General features: G+C 34.3%; 3 protein-coding genes, 1 long non-coding RNA gene and 2 pseudogenes across 5 annotated transcripts; 3 read left to right on the top strand and 3 right to left on the bottom strand.

Moving 5' to 3' along the window:
* Positions 1-1,683, top strand: LOC148600725 (uncharacterized). Its single transcript, XR_015917186.1, has 2 exons — positions 1-146; positions 546-1,683. It is a non-coding gene; the product is annotated as an uncharacterized LOC148600725 (long non-coding RNA).
* Positions 1,684-2,355: 672 nt separating this feature from the next.
* LOC148600724 (uncharacterized) lies at positions 2,356-3,469 on the bottom strand (annotated as a pseudogene).
* A 121-nt stretch (positions 3,470-3,590) lies between these two features.
* LOC148600723 (uncharacterized) lies at positions 3,591-7,851 on the bottom strand (annotated as a pseudogene).
* Positions 7,852-8,290: 439 nt separating this feature from the next.
* LOC148600722 (caveolin-1-like) lies at positions 8,291-9,412 on the top strand. The gene is made up of 2 exons (XM_088555450.1): positions 8,291-8,463; positions 8,927-9,412. The coding sequence occupies exons 1-2, from the start codon at positions 8,401-8,403 to the stop codon at positions 9,251-9,253; spliced, it is 390 nt and encodes a 129-aa protein (XP_088411576.1). The 5' UTR covers positions 8,291-8,400; the 3' UTR covers positions 9,254-9,412.
* A 1,237-nt stretch (positions 9,413-10,649) lies between these two features.
* On the bottom strand, positions 10,650-19,490 carry LOC148600720 (uncharacterized). 2 transcript variants are annotated; one of them, XM_088555466.1, is made up of 6 exons: positions 19,451-19,490; positions 13,169-13,356; positions 12,703-12,810; positions 12,025-12,130; positions 11,109-11,226; positions 10,650-10,718 (listed from the first exon to the last, which is right to left on the bottom strand). In XM_088555466.1, the coding sequence occupies exons 1-6, from the start codon at positions 19,473-19,475 to the stop codon at positions 10,703-10,705; spliced, it is 561 nt and encodes a 186-aa protein (XP_088411592.1). In that variant the 5' UTR covers positions 19,476-19,490; the 3' UTR covers positions 10,650-10,702. The 2 variants fall into 2 exon arrangements, with proteins under 2 accessions (XP_088411592.1, XP_088411593.1); XM_088555467.1 differs by lacking the exon at positions 19,451-19,490 and adding an exon at positions 14,175-14,310.
* Positions 14,314-15,985, top strand: LOC148600721 (uncharacterized). The gene is made up of 4 exons (XM_088555470.1): positions 14,314-14,495; positions 14,813-14,965; positions 15,303-15,415; positions 15,833-15,985. The coding sequence occupies exons 1-4, from the start codon at positions 14,314-14,316 to the stop codon at positions 15,898-15,900; spliced, it is 516 nt and encodes a 171-aa protein (XP_088411596.1). The 3' UTR covers positions 15,901-15,985.
* Positions 19,491-19,626: the final 136 nt, after the last annotated feature.

The following is a 19,626-nucleotide window of genomic DNA, read 5'->3' as shown; positions in this document are numbered from 1 at the left end:
TTTGTGCTGCATATTATGTATGAACAATGGGTTGGTCTTACTGGACGAATCGGAACGGCAGGTTCAACATCAAGCTCCTCTATAACGGGCGACGTTGGCCGTCTCGGGCGTCTCGTACCATCTACTCTGACATATTGTTATTTTAGGTAAAGTATTATTTTTGTTATTAATTTTGTATTAATGTATTTTATTTTGAGAAAACTTGATAATTTAATTCTATTTATGTTTAAAAATACTTAATTTATTTTATGATATTATATTATTGAATTTATATCTTATATCAATAAATTATGCTATTTTTAATTTAATAATTGTTATGTTTTAATATGAATTCTTTCAACCAAATACTATTGAATTTACATGTATTTATGAATTGAAAAATAAAGTCTGGTACCAACTACACTGACATATTGTTATTTTAGCTGCCTAGAATTAACAGGTACCAGTCCATATTGTGACGGCGTGAGCTATCCCCTACACTCTCACGGAAACAAAATAAAATACCCTACCATCCAATAAAAACACCGTCATAATACATTTTTCAGATTTTGCATGATACTTACAAAGACAGCTACTTAATATATACAGTCTACCTTGAGAAGCACCCCACACATCATCACGGTCAGAACTGTGACGTCAATGACATTATTCCAGAACAATTGACTTGCATAATATGTAGACAACAGATGCTAAGCTTATATATAGGTTCTTGGCAAAATACGGGAGTATGAAAAGCCTATTTATAGGCTCTTTGGCATGGTAAGGGGTAAATGGAAAATGTTTTAATGATTTTTGAGTAAATCCATGGTCTTATACAGATTTTTCAAATGATGTTTAATAACAAAGACAAACACCTGATACATACTGAATATTACATGTCAAAATCTGTATCACATGCGTATCACTCCAAGACTCCTATATCAGCCCAAGGGCAGCCAGCCCGCGGGATGATATAGGTCGAAGGTTGATACCACATGTGATACAGATTTGGACATGTCATGTTCATTATATCATATATTTTAACTATTCTAACTAATCTTAACCCTATAAGATCGGTGAAGGGGTGTGATATAAGGTATGCGATAAATGTCTAGGGGTGTGATATAAGGTTGCGATAAATGTCTAGGGGTGTGATATAAAGTGTTCGATGTAGGTCTAGGGATGTGATATAAAGTATGCAATAAAAGTCTAGAGGTGTGATATAAAGTATGCGATAAAGGTCTAGGTTGTGATATAAAGTATGCGGTGTTGGTCTAGGAATGTGATATAAAGTATGCTATGTAGTTCTAGGAGTGTGGTAAAAAGTATGCGATGTAGGTCTAGGAGTGTGATAGAAAGTATTCGATAAAGGTCTAAGGTTGTGTTATAAGTATGCGATAAAGGTCTAGGGGTGTGATATAGGGTATCTGATATAAGGTTAACGATATAGGGTTTACCACTTATACATGTTATAATGCATATACACAAAGGTGTATTTTAAGCTTAATATATGATATAATCGTAATACATCTACATATATTTGTATCATGTCCTACACTTGCTTTGTACATATGTATGCTTTCTACCTGTAGGTGTCATGCATAGGCCAGAACTGGGTTAGTAATAAAAGCTATACCATCATAACCCGTACTGTATCGAATTATCTCATGTATATGTACATTACCATTACATTTGTTAAAGATCTTATTTAGTTATAAATGTTGAAAGCAAAGGAATTCTTGTCTTAAACATAGGAAGTAGGGCACTCACAGGCGAATTCAGAAGTGCATACAGCCATGTTTGTGGGCAATTCAAAATTATACCTAACAGGTATTCAAGACAGTGTATGCGCATGTACATGTATTCCGCATTTTGAATCTTGTCCCCAACTTTTTTCAACAGAAAGTCACAATTTTAAATATTTTTCTACCAAGTGTAGTAACCAAAAAAATAACGTTGGTAGTAACTATCATTACTTTAGCAGTGCACTCACTTATATTTTCGCTTTTCATAAAGATATACATGTACATTAATACTTGTACATGGAATTACTGCAATGTTCTAATACTAAGAACAATGCGACTGGCTTGTTATCACAATAGTTAAACTCTCTGTAACTTTCTAGTTTGTACATGTATTTATTTTTAATTTTAATTTTTTCCCAATGTCTATATGCTTTACATGTAGGTTCATTTCGTTAAAATTGTCCTAATAAATGAACGTTATAATTTATGATAAACAATGTAACCGTCCCTTTTTGTCGAAGGTTAGAGGTTACCAATAACATCTTGATAAATTATTGTTTATTTATACTTCTTAAATGTATGTACATGTATCACTTTAGGACATTTGATTTAAGTCGGCATTGCATGGAAATATAGGTTAATATTGAAAAAGGTGATGTATTATCTATATTCCTCGTAAACATGACAACGAACAACAAGTAGCACACTCATAACAATGACGAAATGCAAAAATGTACTTTATGGCAAGTAATAAAAACCAACACAAATTTTGAATTTGCCGACATCCCGTCGTACGTGATAGATTAACAAAGAAAGGACGTTTTGTTACAAACCCAAAGCTTTTGATATTTTCAAACGCTTTTCTATGGAATCTACAATATAACCATCTTTACTAGTGTCTGACTTCCACCTACCATGTTAATTCAAACACCTATCGTTCACGTCAGAATTAGCTGCAGCTGTTGCTCCACCTGATCGAAACGATTGAAGGCCACTGTTAGACCCAGGGAAACTCTCTTAAGAATTGACACTCTAGCCGCCGTGTAACTCAGTTTTTTATTCTAAGTTTACATGTAGTGCCTGATCTATAAACAGGTCTAAACAAATAAAAATCTGAAAGCATCTTATCTTCAAAACAGGCCAATTTGATCTTAAATACATGCTATATGGGCAAGCGACTGTGCGAGCTTTTGAAATAAGAACTTCTGAACTCTCTCTGTATTGAGCAGTTTTACTCTTCTGAATATTTAAGACCAGGTGTGGTTCCTGAACCTTAACATCCGAAAAACGTAGGGAATTGACCTCGTCATATCTGAGGAAACCCAAGTAACTCAAAAGTATCATGCACAACTGTGTTAAATCTCTGACTATGAGAAGATCTGATAAATTTATAAAATGTTCACAAAGGATTATTAAAGTATCAGTTGTAATTGGTTCTTTTTTGTCAATTTTCTTTGGTGCAACCATTTTGGATGATTCGAGTAATGAAGTTTTGAAAGTGTTTGTTGTCGGATCTCCGAGTCCGTTGACTTCATGTGCCAAGTTTATGTCATAAATCGCGTTGTATACGGGATGAAAAGTGGAACCATTGTTCAATAAATGAGTCAAATACGTGCTACATGTACAGACTGAACTGGCATTGCATTATGACCTTGTGCAGTAATGAATAGCTCCCATCTTTTGAAAGAGTTAAAATAGGATTTCACAGTATTATTGCTCCTAGAGTTTATTAATAATTTATACATCTTTGGATAGAGTTTAAATAGATAACTGTTTTATTTACCACGACTATTCTGGCATGCCTCTTCTACTGTGCTGTTTAGTTTGACCCCTGTTAATGAAATAAATAAAATTAGTATCAAAGAATTAACATCGGATTCTAATTGCTAACAATCTAAATTTCAACAAATGCTGACCAAAAACTGCACAATTTCCTCCACCCGGTTTTATCAAGTTTTCACCATTGAAATACTTGTAATCTACTATGAAATCGTGAAATCTGTCATATCTGTCCACGATCATAGGCCAAAATAGTGCAGATTTCCATTCGGGAATGACAAGTGTACAATAACAATGTTCCTGTCGCATTTTGTTTACCACCTCTGGAATTAAACTAGGAGGAGGGGCTAACCAATTATTATGTCCAGTCCATCGTAAACTGAACGCATCTATACCTGATGTTCCTGGGCACCAAAACTCTAAATTGAATAAAATGCATTTGGCATTGTAATCGTGTGCGAATCTGTCCACATCATGTGGACCGAAAATACTATCCAAGTATTGAAATATTTCACCATGTATTCCCCAATCATTACAATCGAAAGTTCTGCTCAGTGCATCAGCATGTTTGTTTGATTGCCGGGGTAACCATGCTACGCTTAAATTGATCATATTCCTGCTACAAAATTCGTGTATAAGCATGATTATTTTGTGAACTAAGACCTATTTTTCTGCTACCAATATTCAAAATATATGTTATATTCATGTTATTCGTGAAAACTCGGACAAATTTGCCACTAGAAAAATATTCAAAATTCAGATAAATTATCCAAATTTGCTTCAAGTTCTCTCCATGTCGAACTTTCGACTTTCTCTGACACTTGCCGTGCATCTCTGATGGTTCGTTCTCTTAACCAGTGCATCTCTGATGGTTCGTTCTCTGAACCAGTGCATCTCTGATGGTTCGTCCTCTGAACCAGTGCATCTCTGATGGTTCGTTCTCTTAACCAGTGCATCTCTGATGGTTCGTTCTCTGAACCAGTGCATCTCTGATGGTTCGTCCTCTGAACCAGTGCATCTCTGATGGTTCGTTCTCTGAACCAGTGCATCTCTGATGGTTCGTCCTCTGAACCAGTGGTCATATAACCACTAAAACCGGAGTCAGAACCATCACTATAAACCTGTATATCTTGGGGCTTGTTATATGTTAACTGACACAACTGAGATCTTATCTCATTTAAGCTTTTAGTCTGTTGTTCCCAGAACTCACATTCTAAAAATACTTCTGTACTAACTAGTACTTGAGCTCTCCAGCTTGCTCTACTTAAGATGCATTAATATAGATACCTTGTTCTCAGTCTTGACTTGTCCCCGAAAACTGGTTGCAGAGATATCATTTGACCAACTATACTAGCAATAAATTTAACAAAGAACAATCTCTTGCCGTATTTGTACTGATTACTGAAAACTGACAAGGTGTTTAACAGTTTCTGAATTATCTATTCAGTAATTTTCAAAATACCTCCGTCATGTTCCAAACAAACCCTCGCCATTATAAATTTTGACAAGACAACCAGTTACATTGTTGGTAACAAAAATCCAAATTTCTCTGATTTGATCCTATCATTAACATAGAGAGCATTTACTAAATCCCTGCTACCTCCTAGATATATAGGTATGTATCTAGGTACATAATAATTTTTATACCTTTGCTTCTCCAAAACTTGATTAAATCTCTCTCTACTTTCGTTAAAATATATTCGCTTGACGACAAACCAAAAGGCAAAAACTGTATATTTATAGTAGTTATCACCCCACCTAAAATCTAAATAGGTTGTATCTTCTGAGAAAATGCTTATGAAAAAATAAAATCACATTTCTAAAGAAATTGCCTGGCTGCTTTTGCGTCTTTGTATTTGTGATTATACCTTACAACATGGGGGTTTATATGTCTAGCATCCAATACTAATCTCAATTTACATCCCTTATTATTAGCGACATTAAGAGGATTTACAACGTGTGGTTTCTTTGACACTTTTCTGACAATTCAGAGTCGACAAATTTGGGGTTTTCTCTTGCGGATTTATTATTGCTTTACTCCAGTTTCACAAAGTATTGTACTAAAAGGGATCTTATATCGGTTTTCTGTAACATCTACAACAAAACTCGTTGCAGGAATTTTTTTCCACATTTTTTTTCAATATATTCTTTTAAATAACCTACACCTTTACCGTTAACCATGTTTTTTTTATTATTATTCGTAGTATGTGTATTGCTCATTGATTGCAAATAATCACATGATGTCTGTTCGTGTGAATTTAAATCTAACCAACCCGAATCTATTTTTGTCTATAGTTTTATACATTTTTCTGATATACTTTTATGAAAAGAAAAAAAAAATACTTACCTTGTTCTTTCGATCAGCAGCTGCTTTTGTACAGTTCCTAACCCAATGCCCGAAACACATGCAATAAAAACAGCGACATGGACGTGCTACAGAAGGAAGAACATCGCTGATATTAACTGGAATTGACTCCCCTTCTTGACCTGGCTCTGGATAAGGACCGGACTTGCGAGATGTTTCAGTTCTACGTTTCAACTCTTCCGTCTTTAATTTGTTGTTCGCTCGCGTCTGTGCCTTGTAGATTCTCTTCTCATCTTAGGAATCTTCTGCTAGTGGATTGGAGATATACTCATCCACGACACGCCATCCTGAATCGATGAGTCGGCTAATTTAATAAGTTTTTGACGATTGTTTTACAATTTTACCTTCATAAATCTATCTCTTTGCACTGTCTATCTTTTTGGGTGTAAATTCATCAGCTCTGGCTAGTTCTGAACGCGCATCCCTCATTTTAACGAACACCTTCTGGTTGTGCTTGTACTGTTCTTTATTGCCGTGTTTTGTATACGTTTCGTTCATAGTCTCATCGATTTTCGATATATGTGTGTCCGAGAGCGCCTTCTGATTTTCGTGAATCAGAAAACACCGAGTACTAATATAGGCTAGAAACCACTAATTCCACTTTCCATAGGCTTCTATGCTAATTTCACAATATTCAATGGCTTCTTTGGACTTTACCTTAACTTTAATCTGCAGAGGACTATATATCAGCATGATTCTACATATGTCAGCTCACAATCCTCAGAATGGCATGTGGGGTTAGCAGACTTGCAGTACAGTACTGGTCACTGGAAGTGTTTTTACAAGATAGGGGTATGTTTAGAAATCATAATGGAGATTAGGTTTCACATCACAAGAAGCAAAATGCACCTATAAAATGTACAGAAATGTTTTTCCTTTCAGAAACTGTTTAAATTTTTAAAATAAAATGAGAACTTTTTTCACAGCACTGCGTAGAACTATTTTTGCGTACGTTCCAAATACTCATTGGTTGAATTGGTGGTCTGTAACCTATATGCATATCGACAATATATTATTCTCCCGCTGTACTATTCGAAACGCGGGAAAATACAATTAATTGATGTTTAATGTAAATATTAAATTATTCTTTATTGTTAGTTAAGCGACACAATTGACCGCTTAGGAAATTAAATGAAAGATATAATATCTGATATAATATAGACCGATTTATACGGATTGTCATGTCAAAAATTGGGTCTTCATTAATTCTTTCGTAAAGGTTTATTTTATGTATAAATGAATATTACCCGTATGAATGTTGCATTTATGATCAGATTATTTACTTTATCATTGATTAGAATAGTTATGTGTAAGTCAAAACCCACTCGGGCCCGAAAGCCCAACGGATGACTCCTTTGCCAGAACAAAGTACATCTTTACCTAAAAATAAATACAAAGGTACCATGTATATGTATCAAAACACGATATTCTTCGTCTGTCCGTGCGGTCAAGTACGTGTATTTTACCGTAAAATAATAGAACAAAGAACGTATATTGTATAATTGAACAAATGCACCAGGGTATAGCAGAAGTACAGAACAAAGAGCGTGACTGTATTGTAAAACCGGACAAATGCACCATGATATAACATAAATACTGTATCTTCAAAAGGCCTTCAACAAGTGTACACTTCTGATAAGCAATGAATTCCACTGTAACAGACCGATGACAAACTAAAACGTAATATAACGACAAAAAGACACATAATTTAAAAAATGACCAACATTCCCTGAGCGGTGGGGTTAAACTACATGTAGTTTTTAAAGGTAAACTATGAGCACTTTTTTCCCAAACAAATTTAATTAAGTGGTTAAATGATATTACAATGCATGTTGAGTATTTGCTGTGTACTTTATTATAATTTCTACAAAATATTTTTCAACGTCGACAAGGAAGAATTAACATGATTAATACATGTAGTCGTATTACGTCTTGAACTTAATTAAACATTTACCGTGTCATTTGAGGTTGATCGATATTCATCTTTAGCTTTTTTGCAATTTGTTCATTGTAAGTATTTCACTTTTTGATACCGTCCACGTGTATTAAGAGCCATAAAAATGGTTTACAATTGTATGATATAATCAGAAACAGTTTCTATTCCAGTTTTAATACGTTATTGTAATAAAACTAAAACCTTCTGCAGAAGCGAAATCTATAACACCCAAAATAACCAAATAATATTGCTGCCCTTATATATCTCTAATTTCACCATTATCTACAATGTAGATAATAACCTGTCCACCGTTTGAAGCCGCTTTAGAAATTAAATTGTTTTCAAAACACCATCTAAACTTCTATTGAAAATAAATAATCATTTACGCATTAAAAACTGACCACATTGAATAGTTATTACATTAGACAATGAATGTTTTCTACGTAGTTTATTAAAAATAAAAACCCTAAGTTAATTCATATGTATTGGAAACAGTTACTAATGTCAATTGTAGCTACTATATAAGTCCGGTATATTCCAAGATACACTCTTAGCGATTTCGTTTTCGGTAACGGAGGGTAAATAATTCTCACAAAATGTCTGAAGGAGATCTAGATTTGGTTAACAGAGATCCACAAGGATTAAACGCACATCTTGGGGTACGTAGAAATATGTTTCTACTTATTGCAAAATACATGTATGGAGAAAATGTTAAGAAACTACATTATCTTCCACGATATAATTTTTGAAATAAAAACATGATAACATTACACATGTAACAAAGGAAAGAAAAAAAACTGAAGTTGTTTTTGTGTTTCTTCATAAAGCAAATAAAAACATACACCCTGCAATTACTCATGTCGACAAAAAAAGTCATGTTTCACAAGGTGTAAATTGAATTCCGAGGCTGTTGAAAACACTCAGGATTCGTCAGAAAAATTTCGTAAAACGCTTTTACTTCTACGCAGTGCTTAGTAAGTGATAACTGACAAATTATTCTAGAGTTTCTTATTACAAATTTATTAAGTCGCGGCAACGTACATTGCTCGAAAATGGTATTGCGCATAAATTCGGGGCTTTGAAAATTGACTCTAAATAAATTGTCACAATATAACTTTTCAGACTCTACACTTCAATGATATTCTCGCTGAACCAGATGGTATCCACAGTATCGACTGCATCTGGAGATGTTCTTATATGTGCTTTAACTGCTGGAAGAAGCTATTCTATAATATCCTTACCCTGTTCTATGGAATTTACATCTCGGCCTGGTGGGGCGCAGAGTTTGCATACATTGCTTTTTTTCATGTGTGGCTTATATCTCCTTGTATGAAGGTCTGTGAAATTAATTGCGGACTTTGCCAGAGAATCTATACTCAGTGCGTAAACTGTTGCATGGTGCCGTGCTGTGAAGCTTTTGGAACAGTCTTCCATCTCTTCAAAAAGTAACAAACCTTACCAGATAAATTCATGAAAAACCATGACAGAGTAATTTTCATGTAAACAGTGTTCCTATAACGATGACCAAAACTTATTATTTATTGTTATGAATGATGTCATGCCATACTCATGTTAATACAGCCTTATTTTGATTGCTTTTTCTGTTCTACGCCGAATTCATTAAATTATTTGATAATGAAATTGACACAAAAAATAAAGTATTTACGATGGCGCATTTGTTGCGTTTCTCTATATCTGTTCCCTTTTGTTTTCTTTTTATGATGAGGAAAAATACTTGAATATCAATAGATTAAAACATGCACATCTAATGCTTAAAAAAGTATATCATCAAATCCAATGAGTTGTCGTGCTTAATATAGTATTACCTCCAGTCCTGAGTCGTACAGATATTTGATAATTGACAGCCTCCAATTTTTTTTACAACGTACAATGTACATGTTTGTCTTATATATATAAAGCCACATAATAAATTTGAAATCGATCTATTTAATTGGAGCCGTGATTTTTGTGACGGCTTTTTCTATAATTCCATAGAATAAAATATGGCAAAGATCTGCAAAACAGGAACTTAATACCGGACAACACGCAAATCCCCAACAACATCTGCCCCATCTATATATAAATCCACACATCAATTACTTTTCAAGTCAATCCAATCATTTGGAGCAGAGATGATTGCAGCGAAATTCGGACGGACAGTGTGATTCCAATATACCACTTACTCGTTGAATTGGTATATTAGAATGACAAGATCGCACAAGGGTGGCAATGTAAAAACTGACTGAAACCCCTTCAGAAAGCTTTTAACATATTTTCATAAAAGAGACATTGAAGGTTGGGTTTTTGGTATGTATTTAACATTGTCTGAATTGCATGAAAAAAGTACAGAAAAATTCCCGTCAAAATATGTACATAGTTTTATACTAAAGGAAGTCCATTTTTAGTGAGGAAAACGGAAACCGGGAATTTGTTAAATACATACATATACATGTATCAATCTAACCAAACCACAAAACAACAGCCACACCTGGAGTTAGCCTTAGACTGGCCACTCAAACGTCAAACTTTTAAACTTAACCATTAACTAGTTAAAACCAAACTTCTAAACCACAAAATCTTAACAGTCTTAACTAGGGACTTGTGTAACTAATACAGCGGTGCTGAATTACATATAGTGTGATAGTCCAGAACTCTTCTCTATGTCTAGCAAATGGTGATAGCAACATACACAATAACACACCCAAACTACAGGCAAATGTATGTTGATCTCCTTAAGTAATTTGATATTCCCAGTGTTAAAAATGCATACCTAAACAGATTGTAAAATTATGACCCAACTAAAATATGGCTTTCCTATCAATGTAAAGAATGATGAACTAAAAGATATCGATTTAGTTTTTAATAAAAATGAATGATCGTTTCACATAAGGGTTGGTTTTATCTTCGACAGCCACTGAAATGAAAACCAAATATATATATACATGTAACATAAAAACAAACCATGAATAACGTTTTTGCTCTCGGGTTTTTTTCTTTTATTTTAGCAACAAGAGGACTTGGTGTAGACTAACACTTAAAGGAATGTATGTTCTGTATAGTAACCTAAAGCGTGAAGTGGTTGTCGTGATACCCACATTAAAATTACATTTTTTGTAACTAATTTAGATAAAATGAAAGTACTTTCTCTTGCATGTTTCAATGAATCAATTTCTTCCAAAACTTTCCGCGGAGCCCCATGACTTTTTGGTTTAGTTTCGTTCACGTTCAGCCACAAGGAAATGTGTGGAATCTTATATTTTAGGACCACAAAGTCGTCTTTTGGGGTGTTGAATTAAAAACTTACGAGCAGGTACCAAAACAGTTGTGCTTCATAAATGCATAGAAAGCACTATTGGGATAACAGCTTCCTACTTGCTTTTGGCTTTTGCAATAATAGGATGGGAACAAGTCGCCACAAGGAGCTACAAAATATTGTCGTGCAGTATAAACTAACAACAAACTAAACATGTCTCAACGCCAGTGTTATGTGTTCTTCAATCCTAATTCACGTATATGTTTTACACTTTACTTTTCGTTTTCCTTATTTTCTTTTTTGCACGTATTAAGTTTTATGAAATAATGAAAGGCAAATTTAATAGAAACAAAGTTTAAGGAGGTAGTCCTAGGGTAAGGGACGTAACTCTTGAAGTAACTGATATGTTTGTATCATATTCAATTTCAACAAAGCCCATTCAGCTTTTATTTGAAACAGAATGAAATCAATCCAAGTTACTTTAATGCTTACATGAGATTGATGTAAAATGCTGAATACAAGCGTTCCAATGATTTGTAAGAGTTGTGCCCCTTAATCTAGGTCTACCTCCTTCAAAGCCAATTAATTTGTCAGTCATATGCTAAATGTCACTTTTTGTATTTTATTTTTCGGTTTTTTAATCATGATTTTTTTATACAAATATAGTAAATGTCAGACCCTTCCATAACAAAGTTATGGGTCTATTGTATATCATCGCTCACATCAAACAGAAAATATTACATAGATGGCAAACACATGTATCCTGTTTCGTACACATTCAGTATTAAGTTCATTTTAAAGTATAATAAAATCATACCAGGGGCGGATCCAGGCCGAGCGATTGGTGGCAAGAGGATTTTGAGGTAGAATTTGTGAAAAATCAAGATTTCATGCAAGACATATAGTTGAAAAAGGGAGGGGAGTTCGCCCACTACATATGTAAGAATCCGCGCCCCAGGGTACATACTTGATGTAGTTGTCCTGATGGGGGCAAGGTGAAGGTCGTGGATACTGATAAAACCTAGCTGTAGGAGTGTTGTGATATAACTCTTTGATGCGTTCATCATAGCTTCCTACAAAACATGACGTAAATCAGACAAAATGTTTTAACTTACACTCATCACGCTAACGAACACGAACATGCAGTTTCATTTCAATTTCAAAAAATGTACTATGTACACGTGCATGCTTCATTGTAAACCGGTCATTTTTTTCTCGAAAACAAATGATATTCTGTTTGGAGTAAGCGATAAAATTCCCTTGCAGGTATTTCCCCCAATTATTCAATTTGACTCGTAAACATCGAAAAGACAACATTGTCAGAGTAAAAATTCATATCTGTGAAGTGTATATTTGGCATACCAGGGGCGGATCCAGGATTTGATTTTAGAGGGGGCGGGGCGTTAATTGAATTAAATGTCATACAAAGCAAGGCAAAAATATTATGAAGTAAAACTTGGGGTGAACATTTTTTTTTCTTACCGATTTGAGTGGGGGGCGTAAGCCCGGCACGCCAGTCCTTGTATCCGCGCCTGCATACGAAATTATTTTTTGATCAATGTTTTTACTTTTAATAATGTTCTTAAAAATTTGCTTTAACCCGATCACAAATTCCAAATGTTACAAATACAAAATTGTGTGTTACCTCTGGAGTACTCCCTTGGCCAGAAATGGTCATTCCTGATGATACATCTTTAATACCGACAGAGTTACCATTACGTGTGATCGTCACAGTTCTACCCAGTATTACTTCCTGTTTACAATTATTAAAAAATAGTTCAATTATCAGCTTTGCTGTATTATTACATATAAGCCTTGAGGAATTAGACGTTTTATTTTTTTCAATTAAAACATTTGGAAATTGATATCTGTCCAAAAATTGTACATGTAACCACTGCATTATGGTATTATGTTTGCCTCAATAAGATATACAAACATAGACTAGACCTAGAGTGAGGAAGGAATATTAGTCTGAGTATAGGCATAAAAACTAAGGCTTAACAGAAAGGCGATATTAACTGCTATATATCATAGTGATTGTATTTGCTAAACAGGTACCCTATGTTTACATGTCTCTTATCAAAGTTTCTGTTACATTCTGTTATACCTACGAATGTACTGTGTTGAACGAGATTTTTAGATATATAATCTGCAATAGATTTCGCTGCTTGCTCAACAATAACTTTTCCCGCCGCTGCAAGTACTCCGGTTTGTTTCTTTAGAACGGTCCTTTCTTCTGCTGTTTGGTCATGTGCATATAGCTGTATCCCTGCTACTACCGTGACAAGAAACATAACTCCTATACAAAGAATAAAACGATTATAACCTTTTTAGTAATTACATTTACTAGTGGAATCATACTTACCACTTTATTAAAAATTAGCCACAAAAACAAGCATAGCAGGCTCTATATTAACTGTGTTTTAAATTGTCTTGCAATTCACTTCCAATTTTGTTATTTTGAAGAAGCTGCCAATGTGGAATTCATTTTGACGGGAAAAAAAGCTTTAAGTTGGATCATCTCTCCTTGCATCCGATCATGCGCACATCGAGTAAGTGATCTTTCTTCCCTAGTTTCTAGAAATCACTTGAAGGGCATACAAAGAGTCGAACCACCGAGGAATGTGAGCCGACGCAAGTACGATTTATATACTAATAAAAAAATCATGACCTATAATTGACGGCTGTCTTTAGTACGTGTGGCATAAGCAAGACTAAAACTCGTCTGTTATTTTCGCTTTTTTTCCATAAATATTATGAAACAAATACGACGAAAATGTAGAATGACAATTTCCTGAGACTAAAGTAGTTGACCAAGTTTTGAGGCGCCGGGGTTAGATTTGGACTCCGTGTTACTCAAATGAGCCTGAAAAAAGTTTGAATGATTCAAGCTTGTGTGGCACATGTTGACATCGCAAGTCATGTTTATATTGATAGAGTTACAGCACACGACCTGTGATTCGTCTGACACACAATAATTTCAAATTTCTTGTTAAGCAGCCAATCGTTTTGCTCATGTATGTTGGGGGTGGGGGTGGGGTAGCGGAGAGGGCTACAATGAATGGATATGCCATTTAAACAAATCATGTTTGAAGAACAGTAATACGAATCATTTACCTATGGTTTTCATGATACTTCCCAGTACTTCACTGCTCTCGAAATCAATGTGTTACACCTCTCTGAGATAACCCTTCGTTTCATATCATCTAAGAGTTTGATAATAATTCGGTGTCAAATTGTTGGCAAATGTTTTAACATGGTATGTGCACTTTTACTGTTTGGTGCATTGACTGCAATCTCTTTCGCCGAGAATGAATTAAACTTTTTAAGCGAAGCTCAAAGAAAAAAATTGGAAACTATAGATGTTGGAAAACTTACAGAAAATGCACAGAAAGTGATAAGAAAGTATAGAACAGCCCACGTCAGTAACCCGGATGAGTAAGTAACTTTACGTTTGGTTGGGACAATGAAGCAAATGCGTCTTCTGACTTCAAATTGGTCAAAAAATCATAACAAAGTAAAATAAAAAAAGATAAATAAAATGATTTTTCTTTAGTGATACAATCATCTCGTGGTGTCATATATTTCAGTCTGCCTGTTAGTTTGTAATTTGTAAATTTAGGAATATAAAAGAAAAGAAGGACAATCTCAAATGAGATTTTTTATGAAGCCAAACCTGGTTTTCCTTGTGTGTGTCTTATATTTGTCATTCTTCTACTTTTGTTGTCTTTTTTTCTCCTATTTTATATTTTTAGAGAGAACTGGTGCTGTAAGATAACCCCAATGAAGACGATATTTACCACGTCATCACAGTTGGTTTACATCCGGGCCAGTCAACAAGCCAGGAGACATAAAAGTTGTGGATTTCTGGGATTATCACGATGTACAAGATACTACACAACTTATGTGTAAGCTCATCAATAGAAAAACAAATAAACAGACATAACCAAAAACAACTATGGCTCGGGCAGCATCTTACAGTCGAATATTGAAAGATGAAGATTCGAATTTGTGGTCATCGGTAGAGTCGCCAGCATTTCAATGCAAACTTTAAGTACCTCTTTGGTTTGGAATATGAATTTTGTAATCAGAAAACACAATTAACAAACAAACAAGCAAACAAAATTATTTCAATAAGAGCGAAGAAAAACATAAAAAAAATATATTCTTTTACCTTATCTTTCCTCTTTTCTACTGCCTTCGACAGTTTGTTTTTTAACATGATTCACTTGAATTCACCGATAGATCTAAGCCACTGTATAGAACCGTGTTTCACACAAAAAAGGTACCAACGACATGTCCTGATTCCCTTCTGACCTGCTGTAATGGATATACATTGATAGCTCAGCATTGTATACGTAAGTACAATTCAGGGATAGCTCTACCATATTTGAAGATTTGGATGCGACAATCACAGATTTAACGGTCATAAACGGAGTTTAGTGGCGTCTTATATGAGGAGAGGGGGTAGTTATCTAAATATAAGACGACAATTCTTCAAATATATCACAGCTTTTGCCAATCCAATTCAACTGTATATTTAAATACCTGAAAATAAAAATCTTGAAAAATGTCTTAGCAAACATCAAAATAAATGGACTTCACGAAGTTACCAAAGGAATCAGACGTTACAACAAATGTTGTATTAGTATCTTACACAAAGTACATTGTTTTTATGCATGTACATGTCGGCCATTGTTGAGAACTCATCAAAACAATATGGTGGCATTTTAAGTTAGCTCATTAAACTATACCTGTTTTTTTTTATATTTTAGCCAACGACAAAATAAAAGATATTCACCAGGATTTGATTACACTGAATGGACAGGGTGTGCTAGGTTGAAAAAAAATCAGCGAAACCAATTTTTCAGTTTTAATTTTAGTTAAGAATTGGCGAAGTGCAATAAACAAAATATGCACATGGAAAATTTATGTTATTTTTCAATAGACAGTTTTTTTTCATAGCCAATCCTTATAAATTAATTTTAAAACATATTTTTATCTTTAAACATGAGAAAAGTAGCTCTGAATTTAACTGAATATGGGCGTGTCAATATTTTTTTATCCATTGAGATATAACAAAATTTTAAACAATCAGATTACAGTATTTATCTCAAATTAATTAACATCAGAATAACAATACAGATACCCAAAAGGATAGTAACTGTATTTGCCCGTAAATATTTGAATAATTTAAAAACAAAGCACCTGCTAAGCGAAATGTGTGGATGACTATCACATTAGCAATAGACCACATCTCCTATTTTCATATTACTTTAAATTATTCCTGATTTTCTCTGTTTCCGTTTTCCCATGCTTCGGGTTTAAACAGTAGATTTAGTAGTCAATAATCTGCAGTTGACCTTAAATTCTAGCATTGCCTATTCTTTTAGTTTTAAGCAAAGTTCACTGAAAAGATTCATCCTGATGATAAGGCAGATGATACGTAAACGGTTCTGCTTCTGATACAGTTTCAAAAATCGAAACAGGTATGGGCTTCATAGATAATCCTCAATTGAGATTATCCTCAAATCTTCAATTTCAAGTGATTTGATTGGTCGAAAGTTTAGTTGAAGAAGGAATTGGGAACTATTTCAAAATAAGATTCTTTATAAAACCAGGCTCCGTAGGTTTAATGCAAATTTTAAACAAATTGATTTATTTAACATCAACATCTGCTTTGTATTGGACTTCGTGCTGTCAGTTGTTTGCTGGGAGAGGGTGTAAAGTTTCGTATTTTACGTTATACGTTTTGTTCTTTGTTAGTCAGCGTTAGTGTTTCTGGTTTGGTTTTGTCATGGGGCTTCCCCCTGCTTGTACTTAAGGTAATACTTTTTCTTCTTGAGTATTTGTTCCTTATATCAGATATTCAGAAAAAACGTATTTTTCAAAAAAAAAAACAAACAAACAAACAAACAAACAAAACAAACAAACAAACAAACAAACAAAACAAACAAATAAAAAACAAAACAAGTAACATACAAACAAACAAAACCAAAACATAAATAAGATAATAACACAAACAAAATGAGATAAAGAAAAATAAAAAAAAACAAAATACAAAACAATGATTTTTTTTTTGTTCCCAACATGAAAAAAAAAACATTTTCTCCGGAAATTTGAAACTCATAGATCTCAAAAACTGCCTGTACATATATTAAGCTCAATAGTCCAAACAAATCCCCCCCGCCATCTCTTATTATTTATATCTAGGTTCCTTGATTTGATTTTTTTTGTTTGTTTGTTGGGGTTTAACGTCCAAGCAGCAATATTCCAGCTATATTAAGACGGTGAACATGAAATGGATGATAAAATGAACATGAAATGATGAAATAAAAAAGGATGGGACACCAGGATAATAGGGTGGACAAATTTTGATTGCCACTAGAAAAAGGAGGGTGGGTAAGGTCGGGCAATTTAGCCTCCTGTGGCGGAGCGCAAAGGTTCCTACTCCTATCGAATACCACAACAGGGTTCTTTAACGTGCAAGGAACGTGACAACTTTCCCAACACGGTGCACCACTATGGTTTCTGGTCAGGTTTTCCGTATTATAGCCTGACAACCCCAGCACGTAACACGCCAGGGGTACCCCATTCCACCACGTAGGGCACACATCCCAGTTGCTCTGTGGGCAGAGCCGCTAGCCCCCGGCTAGGTTTCTGGGCACTATTTAGTCGCCTTCCACGACAAGCTGCAGGCCTATTCTTTTGACACCCGGACCTGCACGGGGCTCCTTGATTTGATAATCTGCGGCTAATTCTGCAATTTGAGCAACGTATTGGCCGACATTTTCAAAATTCAAAGTTGTCCGATTTTGACGAAAGTTAATATCTAGGTTATTTAAGCCCCCTGAATCTAGAATTTATGGCTAAATTTGCAATTTGAAGTACATGTTGGCCGCTATTTTTAAAATGGCCGCCACCCCGGTAAAAAGTTGTTCGATTTACGATATGTCTATTTTGATTATAACTCAACATCAAAAGAGTAATCCAGGGACAAAGACCAGACATGGAAAACAGACATACACAACAAAGAACATAAAGTAACTAAAATCATACATACAAAGTAACAAAAGCAAATGAGCAACTCAGACTCCACTAAAAACTAGGAGCATGGACCAGGTGCACCGGTACGGTAAGCGTCCTCTGAGAGCATGAATGAGAACTTTTATAACCGACATAAGGTACATTAATAGCTAGCTATACAGTGCATGCATACATGTAATTTACACTGACAAAGCAATAAGACAAACAGTTATAATAAGACAGACACATACAGCACACAGACATAAATAGCAATTTTTAAAAGAGCAAATCAAGCAATGGAAATAAAATCAAAACAGGCAGTCAACAAAACAAAATAAATAAAATCAACAAAAATATGGTTTCGGGGTCGCTGCTCCAGACATGGATTAACAGTCGCTACAAACAACACAAGAACATTTTCCCTCCCAGCTTGAAATCATGGCTTTGAACTGATTGAAGTTTGAGCACTGCCTGGAGTTTTCGAGCAGAGAATTCCACAGTGGTGGAGCAGCGTACCTGAATGATTGTTTCCATTACCTTGCTGTTTTAAGATGTGGTATCTGTAATAAGTTGCTGTATCTGAAATTGTACGAATGAGTTAATTTACATACTAAATCAAGTAATACAACTCGAGCCTGATCATACAATATTTTAAAAGTATCTAATGCCATTACTCGGATACGTCTTACATGTAACGTAGTCATCTTGGCCTTTGCTAAAATATCATCATAAAAGGAGTTATAATCAAAATAGACATATCGTAAAGCTCTTTCTTGTATTTTTTCTATTTTCTTTGTATTAGTCAATGAGCAAAAGTGCCTAGAAAAGGGGCAAAAATAAAAATTTTACAATATAAAAACAAAATCAAATACAAAAACTTTAACGAATAGGGCAACAAAAAATCTGAAAGCAACTGATTAACACATCATGTTTACTCAAACACAAATATTAATAAAAAAATAGTAAAAATAAGTCATAAAATGTCGAAATAAAAACGGTCTTTTTGCAAATGCCAATATAAAAATCAATGATTTCAACATGCATATTAACATAATAAGGTGAAACGTGGATTCTTTAACCTTGAACTTTCTAAAAGAACTATTTAAGGCCACTGGCATAATAGAAAAATGGGTGGAATAAACTGCCTACTTAATCAACAGGATTTAACCTTTATGGGACTTCCTTAAATATTTTTCCAGACTACACGTAAAAAGATTTTGAAAAACAAACAGTAATATTTAAGTACCTTATATATTAGTTTGCATTTCTATGATAAGATCTGCAAGTGCGGCCTTAATATATTCGTTCTTATTCAGCATTCCAGTAGACATAGACACTGTATAAACGACAAACTTTATCCGACTTACCTATTAATAGCAAAAGTTTGATCATGGTTTCATTATGTAATTATCTTTCTAAATTACGCTGAATTATCTGCCCTGTTGGCCTGTGACAATGATGTCTACCATTGTCAAGGCATAGGCTCTGTTATCAAAGACACATCTGTATACTCTAGAGATTTGCCCATAACATTTGAACCAGA

The sequence above is a fragment of the Perna viridis genome, chromosome 12 (genome assembly GCF_037379345.1).
Source record: "Perna viridis isolate PV_CMFRI_1.1 ecotype Kerala chromosome 12, ASM3737934v1, whole genome shotgun sequence".
Taxonomy (NCBI): Eukaryota; Metazoa; Mollusca; class Bivalvia; order Mytilida; family Mytilidae; genus Perna; species Perna viridis.
This window is presented reverse-complemented; position numbering and strand designations above follow the sequence as displayed.